Raw genomic sequence first — 11,956 nt, forward strand, 5'->3', positions numbered from 1 at the left:
ATCTCTCATGTGTGGAGACAACAAGTACATTCAGCGACATTTATTTCCTTGTAAATATTCGACTGTCTGCGGTAGTAGGTGGGATGATGTCATCATTTTCAAACAGTAATTTGTTGTTTTAGAAAATTTGTGGAATATCACTACAAGTTTCTCGGTGCTCCGCCTGCCTCTGATGATATGCTGTTAAGACTTCACTGATCACAGTGCAGGCTCTCTTTGTGCCAAACACAGGGGATTCCCCTCCTCATCCTTTCTCACCCTCCCTTACCCCCGGAGGAGGTGGCTGGAGCATCAGCAGCACTCAGCAGAATCCAGAGCACCAGTCTCTCCCCCCTACGAGCACCACTTAAGGCCTCCTGTCTCACACTGCAGTCTCGCCGCTAGTTGGGAACCATTTTCTACTCAGATGAGCGCAAACAAAGACATGCATGTGCAGGAGAGGGGAGGGAAGAGGGAGGCAGCAGGGAGGAGGAGGAGGAGGCTGTTGGTGTGTTTGGTAAACAGCGAGAAAGCCGAAAGGGAGCAGCCACTTGGGAGAAGGGGAAGTGCAGGAGAGGGAAGGCAACAAAGGGGGGGATCGTATGCAGAGGTATGACTGAAGCTGATAAAGAGATGGGCTAAGGAAATTGCAGGGGCTTCCATGTCACAAACCACAGATGGGCTGATCACAGAGGAAGGGGAGGGCACACCTGGCACTGAACAAACACATATGTGTACACAGATACACAGCTGGAACTGTACATGCTGTCCTATGTGTTATGGCTGCATCCTCCTGCACATACAATGTCAAACGTCACAGACGAGAAATGGAAATCATCCATTCACACTCATTGCTCCTGCAGTTACAAACACACTCCAGAGAAAGTGTGTCCAGCCCTTAACAACACACAACGCTCTGTAAGTACTTCAGTGTTACCCTGAGCCTTGCCCTATTTGTGTGTATGAGGGTCAAACCCGTCCTCATATCAAAGCCCACACACTCCCAGTTGACCCAGCGCTTCCCCCTGACCCTGTTGTTTTATTTGAGCCCTAATAACTCTCCTAATTAAAGCCCCTTCCTATTATTTTTCCCTCCTCTCCCCTGTAAAAGGCCTGGGTTTCAAAGTGCTAATAAAATAAACTGGAGGGGGCCCATTTCTTTATTTGTATGTGTGTGAAGAGTGTGTGGGAGAAAAAGGCAGGGAAAAGAGGGGGGAGATGGAAGGACAGAGGTTTTAGGTTCAGAGGGGGGTAAAAGAAACAGAGGTCAGTGGAAACAAAGAGGAGTGAGACCCCGGGGTCAAGCTGCCTGGTGTCCAGTCACCGCGCTGGCGTTGTTGCAGGGCAAATGGTCCTGCTTGTATAATCGCCGGGGTATGTTTTGTCCACGCAGCGTAGGATAGAATATATCACGGTGTTGACAGACGAACAATAGATCACGTTTTGTGGAAGTCCGAGTGGAGCCTTCACAGCTCCTTTGAGTTGACTGGTACATCTGGAAGAGCCAAGATTATCCGAGGGTTTACTGGCCTCGCGTATTGCTGACCCTTTTGACCCGAGCTGCAGTCCAAACAATATCGCTTATGGGTTAATATTGGACTGAAAGACGCCCTGAAGAGGGGGAACTGTGAATCATCCTCTTAGGAACAAATGGGATAGAGCCAATACAAGAGTGTTGCGTGTTGTTGGGAGATTACAAACAATTGGCTGTTTTCAGTCAGAGAGAAAGTGAAAGAATTGGATTTTGGAGGATATGACCAACAATTTCATATCAGTTAATTTCTTCACAAACATTTCACTCCTTGATTTGTCGACTGTGCAGAGGTCAGAAAGTGAAAAGGTTTGTAGCTTCAGTGACTAACCCCTCCCGGCACATTTTTCAGATTAGAGAGTTCCGTTTCTAACAACTTCTGTAATTTACCAAATCAACAACTGGACGATCACAACCACTTCATGCTATGATTGGTCAGCAGGTGTGTGGAGCAGAGAAAGTAACTAGGGTTTGAACTTCCCCCTCTATTATCTTTCTGTCTTCATTGTTGCTTAGAATGTTTTCCAGGAGAATGGCTGAGAATCTGCATTATTATCCTTTCGTTTAATTGAAATGATGTATTTTCTCTCTGTCTTCCATTATAATCATTCTGAATAACTATACATACATAAGATTTCACATATTTAACAACTAAGTCATAAAGGAACAAGTTCTTTTCTAGAATAACCCAGGTCTTAGACATTAGCATGCGTTAAGATTAATGGGTATGATATTTCCAATCGTAGTTTAACATTTGCATGCAACTTAATTAGCTATCATATGCTAAATAGCACTTACCTCAAAGTGAAGTTGGTGAGAATGGATCTTAAAATGTTTAGCTAATGCTAAAACATTATCTACATGTAGAAGAACTTGAAAACACTTGTTTGTCCAGCTCTCAACAAAATTTCATGGTAATAGGTCAAGTAGCTTTTGCATAATCCTGCAAACTAACAAAGGCTGGAAAAACACACAACCTCCTTGGCGGTACAAGAGGAAAAGTCAAATGATCATGTGAGTGGTATTAATCCCGTGGGAAACATGACATTTTATAAAATACATTTTTTGTACCAAAACCCATGCTAATCCATGGAGGAGACTTTGAGATATTTCAACACCAGTGAAAACCTTCACCTGCTGATGGGACTAAGAAAAAGTCATTAGGGTTCAACCTCTGTAGAACATGACCGTCTGTTCATGGCAATGCATCCAACACCTGTTCAAATGTTTTGTTCTGGACCAAACTAACAGACTTTGCCTTCCATAAAACCAAAGCATTGATAAAACCAGAGAAATGATATCTAACACAAATATATATTTCTGTCATTTAATACTGTGGGGCAGCAGGTGCAAAGTGACACCAATGACCACATGAGAAAACCTGATGCTAATCAATTTTTTTATGATATCTGAAGCTCAGCCGTAAACATGCTCAATCTCTGTTAACTCTCCTTTTGGTTTTATGATGATAAACATGTCCGAGTGGAGGTTTATGAGTGTGGCTGGGTCTTTGTGCAGCGACTATAAAAGAAGCTATGTGAAAATCATATGCTTGGTGGGTCTGCTGCAGGTTCCTATATGCTAGCTGTCATTCAAATCCCCTGAAATAATCTAAACATGGGTGTTTGAATAACTTAAAACCTCTTGACTAAAACATCAGCACTGAGTAATACCCAAGGGGAGAAGCAATAACATAATACGGTGATATGATAATAGCTTCAGCCTGTGCATGAGATATAAACGTGATCATATAGGGTGTTGAGTGCTCCGGGGGGTTAAGTGAATGTAATCCTTTTTGAGACACAATGCTAAAGGAGGAGGGGAAAGGGGAGGCAGAGAAAGTAATGTGTCAGGGTTCAGCTGTGAGGGAGCCCAGGAGAGGCTGAGGGAAACTTTAGGGGAATCAGAAAACCTGGAGGCAACATGAAGCATGTTCAGCTGAGCCACACACAGAACGGGCTGTTTAACAAGTTGAATGAAAGTGGATAAAGAGAGGTCAGAAAAAGTTTATGAAGAAAGTGTGCAAACAGAAAAATGAAGTGATGGGGGGGGGCACCATGGGTGGTGGGAGGTGTTTTAAAGGAGGGGCTCTTCTAAGGGACGGTGACTGACACAAGATCTAGAAATGATAAGAACATTTGTAAATGTTTCTGTCAAAAGTTAAACATAGAAAGTGATACAGCTCTTGTCACTCAGGGTCAGTGGGAATTTCTTCAGGGGCCTTTTTTTAACCACCTGCTTGGAAAGTGCCGTTTGTTTGGCCTGTGGTGATGCCACAGTTTTTTTTCCCCTGAAACCATAAAAGTGACCGGTAGTAATTGAGTGACTGCAAATGAGAACCTGCTGCAGGACTCAGTCTGCAGATCCCTGAAGCTGCTGCAATTGTGAAGATGAAAAGATGAATGATCAAGATCCACAAGCCACATACAGACAAACATTGATTTCTAGAATTTGATAATTATTATTAAATAAAATGATTATTATCAATAATTAAAGTAGTTCTGTCGACTCCATCCCTTTGTTAGTTCAATCTTTCTATGCACATTTTTTTAATTCTTAAGCCCTTTTTTTAATAGAGGGTATCACATCAGGGTTCCCGTTGATGGGGCCCAATGTGATATGTTTTCATGGGGCCGAAAATGTCTGGCGGCGCCCCTGATGGAGGGGGTGCACTAGGAATGAGACACAGGTTCAAAGCTAGTGAGCAAGAGTGGAGAGATCACAGGGGTTGAGCATAAAGGTTGAGAGGGAGTTGAAAGAGGGTAAAGAGGGAGCCCAGAGAAGGCCTTGAAAGAGTCTTATCTGTGACCCATCTGTCTTGACATGCACACTCCTCTGGTTAGTGCCCTGGAGGGGAGGGAAGGGAAGCTGCATGCGTGTCAGTAACTGAGTGTGCAGGGCTTAGGGCTAAGGCCTTGGCCTGTGCCTGTGCACTCTGGCCCGCAAACCAGCCTAACCAGCCCCATACCTTAACACCCCCAGGAAAAACTCCCATGACTTACTGCTGTGATCATGTGATAGACTGAGCTGCGCCAGGGGAACAAAACACAACAAAAAAGGAGGACACACATCAGTGCAGATACAGATGTTACTTTCTTTGACAATTCACTGTTTCATCCTCGCTGTCAGCTGATTTGTCACAAACCTCGTCAGTAGCGTCTAATTCCTATTTGGTCTTTTGGTGAGAGATCACCGGATCTGCACGATGACCACATGGGAATTTGGGGAAGTTTTTAAATTGTAAATGGTGAAAAACAAAAAAAAATCAATGCTTGAGATGTCATCAATTTCCAGAGTGATTATGTTACGAAGCTAAAGACAAACTACATAATGGATTAAAGACATTTCTAGTTCACCCTTAATTACTTTCACAATTTTGTCCCCAATTACCTAACTACTTACTTTTACTTAAAAGTGGAAATCAGGTAAATCTAAAAGCACATAGAGCTCATACCTGCGCCAAGACCCAACAGTCAAATTCAATCAAGATGCACCGGCTTTTACACTCATGTCAGTTTCCTAAATGTGCCAGATTCTTTCATTAAGATCTACAAATTATTCCCTGGGAAACAGTGCAGATGTGAAGAAAAACACAATGTATAAAGAACATAAATCACAATGTTAAAGAAACAACATTTTACAGGTTCTTCCCTGAACCATATCGCATCCTTCCACCACGTTATGTAGAAATCTATGCAGTTTGTTTTGTGTAATCTTGCTTATAATCAATCAATTACCAACAAATAATTGACAAGGGGTGAAAACATTATCTCCTTGGAGGAGTTAGTAAGGAATTAATACAAGATGGTAACCAGGATATTTTGAAGACATTTAAACTTCCTCAAAGTTATTTTCAATCATTGAACTAATTGTTCAATGATTGAAAGTTTATCAGTTAATGAGAAATATACTTGTTTAACTCTGAGTTAAAACTTTATTTATTAGTTTGGTCTAAATTAACTTTAAACAATAAAGTCTCCATTCTAAGTGTAATGTATATATCTATATATAACTATACATGTAAAATAATCTGAAATTTGACTTTTGATGGTGGAAAAGAGACTTTATAAATATCTCAACACTCTCAGAAAACAAGATGCATGGGTCTACCTGTGATTCTGTGGTGATTCTTTTCTCACAGAGGACATTAATGACTCGCTTAAGCTTATTAAACTTAATAGAAAATAAGAATAACGCTTCAGCTGTGATTAAGAATCAGTTTATGAGGTGCCGCCAGGTTCTCGTCCTCACTTTCCAAATCAAATATCATATCAGTCCAAGTTGTTTTGCATCAAACTCCAACCTCCTAAGAAGTTTGACTTGACTCGCATGTACAGCACCTGGGAGATTTACCATAATGAATACCTGATGTGGTGAAGCAGTTAATTCCGCCTATAAAATAACTCCCTTCCTCCTTCCTGTGGGCCCCGGCTGTTGTTTATCAAACGAGGTAACGTCCTGTCATGTGACCCCCTCCTCCCCACCAGCAACCCACCTGTGTGGACTTTTCTCTTAATCCCCTCGACCCCCCCCCCCCCACACACACACATTTTTTTTTTTAGCTCTGTGCTTTGAATACTTAGACTACTGAGTGTAACTAATTCTCCCACACAAGGATATTGTCTTCTCTCTATCTCTGCTTTTGTCCTTCCCTTTCAAGCCGGCTATTCATTGATTTCATTAGTTGCTGGTGTGGTGAGAGAGAGATGGTGAAAGGATGAGGGGGGGGGCTTTCCAATTAAAAGGCCTAATAGCCTATTACCATCACCTTAAGTTCAACTCATTTTTTTTTACAACATGAAACCTGCGAAACATTAATCACCAGAGCAGCATGAGAGCTTTTAAAAGCCACTCTGTGATTATTGAACTGTTATTAGGACTGATGATTCCGAGCTTCTATAGTTGGTTTGCTGTTACATGAGTGCAACATATAGAAGTATTCAAACTGAGGAGAATAAAGACTGCAAGTGACGAAGCGGTTCTACTTTGACAAAATGTTTTTGAGTGAGCATCAGGTTTAGCATTGAGGACAACACAAGTAAAGTCTGCTGCTCCTGGGTTTAAATGAAATGTGTTTAACAGGCTACTCTTCCTACACACATGCTGCACAGATCTCGCAGCTGACCAGGGGGCCAGAGGACGAAGCCGGTCCCCTGGGATCACCCAACCACCCTTTCTCAGACACCCATTTGTCCCATCCCACCCCCCCTCTCCTCCCTCCCGATGGATGACCCCCACAACCAGCAGGGGTCAGCTGCGCAGAAGGCGGCCTCCTGCACCCAGGCCCTCGGTCCGGAGCCGCACAGCGTAAATCAGAGGCTGTTCATCGCGGGAACCCTGCCCTGCCAGGGGTCCCAGCCCAGCCTGGCACCATCTGTCCCCGGGCTGTGACGCAGAAGCAGCGCAACCAAGGTGGGTTCCCACTGACTCCCTGTACCCTACAGGTCATGTGTGCCAGACCTGGGAGACAGATCCATCACCACTGGAGTCTGGACATGATAGAAGGGCCCAGTGGATCAACAATTCAGTAGTTCAGCTGTGTGTGTGTGTGAACATTAGCTTACACTGGACAAATTAAGATGAATGAGGACAAATTCATAAGAATTAGTTATAATGAAATGCAATCGATCAGATTTAATTTAAATATATATAGAGGAGTCATGACCTCTGCTACTAAAAGAACCCCTTCCCATTACACAGGAACACATATAAATATTAACGGACTCCAGCTTTATCGTCTGCTCACAAAAACATCAGGTACAGGTGAATCACTACTACAGTATTCTAAGCAGGTACATCAAGTACATTACTTGGGACACAAGTCGAGGACTTTTCAATTACAACTGGAGTTGAGGGAGAAAAGCAGTAACAGTGGGATACAGATTACCATCATTTCAGAAAGTCTTCGAACTAGTGACCATGTTTAGTTTTTAGAACAGAGTCCTCTCAGGATTTCCCTTTAAGGGTCAAAAGAAATCTTCTGATCAGACCTCAGTTGCACAGCTGTAGGCTACTGCTCAGATTCCCACTTTTCTTGCTTGTTGAGTGATCCACTTTGCATCAGCAGCACCTATTTAAGTGAGAGCAAATTGACTTCTTAGGGAATGTGAAAATGGAAAAAAAACGCAACCCATTGCGTTTGTACCTGTGGTAAAAATAAGTCATCATATTTTATGTTGACTTCACAGACTGTTATTTTGCTGCATACCTGCCACGGATCAAATAGGTGATGACCTACTCACACATGTAAAACAGTCCAACCTTTTAAGTGCAAGACAAGTCGCTGCACTCCACCTTATCACCCTTGACGACTTGACGTCTTTTCCCTCTCCATCATAACGGCACCTGGAATTGTGACATGTAAATCTTATCGGCAGAGACAGTCTGCGGGTCCCCGGGCAGTGCAGCCCGGCTTATTGCTTTCTCCCCCAGCCGCGGCCTTGCTTCCAGCCCCCTCAGGCCTGGTTCTAATGGGCGAGCGCGGGGTCATAAAGTGGTTGCGTTAGTGTTTTCCTTTTTCCAAACCAGTGACACCAGTTGTTCACCCCCCTCACCAGAGCCTTTTGTGAGACCTGACAACCTGTCAATTCCAGGCGGAGGATAATTGTAGAAGACGACATGCATTACCTTGAGGTGACACCACATTCCTCTGAAGGCCTGTCTTTATGAGCCAACAATAACTTGGAATAGCTCTGCAGCAAAGCATTAAAAATTAGCTTTGGCTCTGGAGCACGTCTGGTGCCGTCTCTTTCTTGTATTGAATCAAATCTAAACAAATATCTTTAAAAATATCTGGAGGAAACTCATCTCGCAGGTCGATGATAATCAGGGTAAATGACTATTGTTGATTTAGACTCCCACTAATCTTTTTTTTTTGACGTATATTTTTCTGTCTTATCGCCCTTTCAGACTCAAGGAGGATTTTCGGCCGTCATCAGGGTTGATGAAAGGACAAGAAGACCTTCACAGTGACATATACAACCCCCATGACAAAAATAAATGCCCACACACACACACACATTTAAGAGTTGGTCATTCTGAGAACAAGAAGTTCTAATTAGAAGCAGGCATCATTTCTGAGAAGCAAAAAGATGTGTTTTTCGCGTTACATGCAAAGAGTTTTGTGAACCACAGGATTACTAGTTTGAATTTATATTAACATATTGGGAGGTTTCATTTCTATAAAGTTTGTTCATACATGTTATTTAATCAGTAATTTGTGTTTCAGTCTGACTACATGTTCAACCCTATGGAGAAAATTGATGTTCAACAAAGAATAATAATGAAGACATCTTGTTTTCATCAGCCCTCTCACCCAGTTAAATTCATATCATTTGTGCACATACCGCCCTCCTGTGTTGAGTCAGTGGTACTGACATTTTCCACTTGCATAGGTGTCTCATGTTATAATTAACAATAAAAGAAATCTTACCACAACCTTTGGCAAAACTTTGCTACTAATAAAAAGCTTTAAATATTCCCATGGTCCTTGAAGAATCATTTAAACAATCAACAACTATCTTATCAAGTGAAAACACTTACATATACATATCTGGCCTGGTTGAATAATTTTATTACAACCTTCAAATCACAAATAGCAGAAATGTATTCACAGTTTTCAGAGGATTCTTGTTCTTGTAAGAATGAGGAAATCTCATTGACCTTCGCCCACTGACGTTTGGTTTGTGATAATAAACAAAGAGTTTTTTACTGACACAAGATCTAAATGTCAGTACTGTTTAGGCAATAGGCTCGTCCCTGTCAGTAACATTAGCCTTAAACTCATAAAAGATGTTTAGTGTAAGCATTGCAAGGGCAAGTTGCATTATTGTCATGCTATTTAATTTCAGTGTTTGTTTTTTTGCAATGAAATATGTGACTACCATTTAGTCAAGAGAGGTAACTACTTATCTATGCACCCGTCACAGCGTTCACCTGCATTCTTCACAATGCAGTGCAGCACTGCCTCATTGTCCAACACATCATTCTCGTCCAGCCTTCAACTTCTCCTCCACCGTGTGATCTCCCCTCGATCCCCCCATGCAGGGCGGACTCTTTGCCAGGGTGGGGTTACTTCCCCACTGCTCAGGAGTCTTTGCCTGTATAGCCAGTGCATGAACACAGCTACTCAACTCCTCCTTTAGGGCCTCGTTAACCATACGGTGGCGCTTTATCAGTGGAAGACCATCGAACTGGGAGCTAACAACCAGGACACGGAAGTGGGATTCAGAGCCGGGAGGAACGGCGTGCATGTGGCTTTCATTGTGGACTTCTAAGTGGTCCAGCTTTATTGCGTTGGTCAGTTTGGTTCTGATAGACCTCTCAACGGGCCGGCTTGGGTCCGGGTCCATGTGTGGTCTGAAGTGGGCCAGAGGCCGGTTTAAGGCGAGACTGGTGGAGGCAGAGCGAGCACAGCGGAGGACACTGGGCAGCATGAAGAGGATGTGGCTAGAGACCACCTGAGAGAAGGAAGATGGGAATAAGTACTGAGGTCGACCAATGAGTATTTGAGGGTCGATAACAATATTAAGGAGTAAAACATTTTATATACCAGCAGATATGTATTATAAAACAATGCATTGGCACAGAGTCCTAAGATGTTGTTATCAAACCACTCTGAAAGAAGATATTTTACAGTTTAACCATAAAACTTTATTATGTTTAACTATAAATACATAGAAAACACAAAAATAAACATACAGAGCACAAATAAAGAAAACAAAGACAATTTCTTAATGTTTATAATATATAATACAAATATAAATGCACATCATTTCTGCTTAGATTCCATAAAATACATCTTAGATTATCATCTATCTATCATTGACAACCCCATGTGGATTAAATACTGAAGTTATAAACTATATGAGTCCCAGGTATTGAACTTGGAGGAGTCGTTACCTGAGAGGCTGGACCCAACCTGCTGTTGGCTTCCTTCACTCCTCTTTCAAACCATCTGTCTTCCCTGGCCAAAATGTGGACATTGTTGTCTTCAAATGAAAGTCCCTCGTCCTTTAGATGTAGGTGGACTGCTGAGTCCTGACCTGAGGAGCTGGCTCTCATGTGCCATGCTCTTATGAAGGGGTTGTTAAGTTCCCCCATGTACAGGTCTGTGCACTCCTCAATACATTCAATGTACTTCATTGCTCTGCTTGTGTCCGGGTGTGTTGTCTTTGAGATGGACCAGTTTCTGCATCAGTGTGTCGGCGGACTTGAAATGAACTGATATGTGGTGTTTGTTGAAACTCCTCTGCACATTTTATTCCTGCCTGTTCGCAGCTCATTTAGAAACATGAACTACACACACACACACAGACATGTGCAATAACTATTCCCACACACTCCACACAGTTAAAAGTTCAAGCACCTTTCAATGTAAATAGACCAAGTTTTGTCTTGTATTGCATTTGACGATTGTATAGAAACTCTTTTCACCTTGCTTTTATTTTTTTATTTCACTATTGCACTGCAGAGCTGACCGGCTCCTTCTTGTTCTCATGATCCAGTGGGTGGTGTGAGTCAAACAGTGAATATCGATCTGTGTGTTTTCCACATATTCGTCGATATTCACTGCACAGACCTCCTCCTCCACCACCTCCTCCTCCACCTCCACCACCTCCTCCTCCACCTCCTCCTCCTCCTCCAGAGAGAACCTGATGTTGTTTTGTGACCACGTGAGCTGGTGGTGATCAGAACCACCGAGCTCAGTCTGTGTCCACACACACACACATACACGAGATTTCAAGATGAAACCTCGTCTCTGTTACACCAACATTCAAGCTAGGCTACAGCCAAGGGTCGTTCGCTAGCGTTAGCAGTTAGCTTTCCTTTACCAGAACATGGCTGACATGAAAGCCAGCGGAGTCTTTACAGCTCGCAGCTCATTGGACCATTACGCCGAGGTTCATGTTTGACTCTGCAGCTTTACAATAACTCGGAGAAACAAGTTCTTGTTAAAGTACGAAGTGATTTTAGATTCTCACCTGCGAGAGAGTCAGACGAGTCCGCGGACCGGATGCAGAACACTCACCGGAAGTGGAGAGGCTGGGATTTGTAGTTTTTTTAAACACTAAATTGTTGCAGCACGCGCTAAAGTATTTTAACTTTTTTATTATTGTTGATTGATTTCAGCTACAAATGAGCAGTTAAATCAATTCATATTTATTTATAGTAATATTAATATGTGCACAGTGAGATTTTTACTATTTCTATTTAGGTAAAATGTTATAAAATAAAAACTACCACTGTAAATTCATATTCGATCACAAAGACAAGAAAATGTCAAATGTCTGGAACATTATTAACTTAATTACGTATTTGTGTTGTTTTGTTCTCATGTAGACTTTTTAATCTCTGTAATTTTCAAATATAAGTGGTTAAACATTTCTAAATGAAAGTCTTTTTATTTGCTACTCTACTTTTTTCCGCAGGTGAAAGAAAATATTT

At 42.2% G+C, this 11,956-nt stretch overlaps 1 protein-coding gene across 1 annotated transcript; it reads right to left on the reverse strand.

The window, feature by feature from the left end:
- Positions 1–9,066: 9,066 nt before the first annotated feature.
- On the reverse strand, positions 9,067–11,592 carry bola1 (bolA family member 1). Its single transcript, XM_020105576.2, has 2 exons — positions 11,494–11,592; positions 9,067–9,969 (listed from the first exon to the last, which is right to left on the reverse strand). Exon 2 carries the CDS (start codon positions 9,943–9,945, stop codon positions 9,493–9,495), a length of 453 nt encoding a protein of 150 aa, XP_019961135.2. The 5' UTR covers positions 9,946–9,969; positions 11,494–11,592; the 3' UTR covers positions 9,067–9,492.
- Positions 11,593–11,956: the final 364 nt, after the last annotated feature.

The sequence above is a fragment of the Paralichthys olivaceus genome, chromosome 13 (assembly GCF_024713975.1).
Source record: "Paralichthys olivaceus isolate ysfri-2021 chromosome 13, ASM2471397v2, whole genome shotgun sequence".
NCBI classification, from domain to species: domain Eukaryota; kingdom Metazoa; phylum Chordata; class Actinopteri; order Pleuronectiformes; family Paralichthyidae; genus Paralichthys; species Paralichthys olivaceus.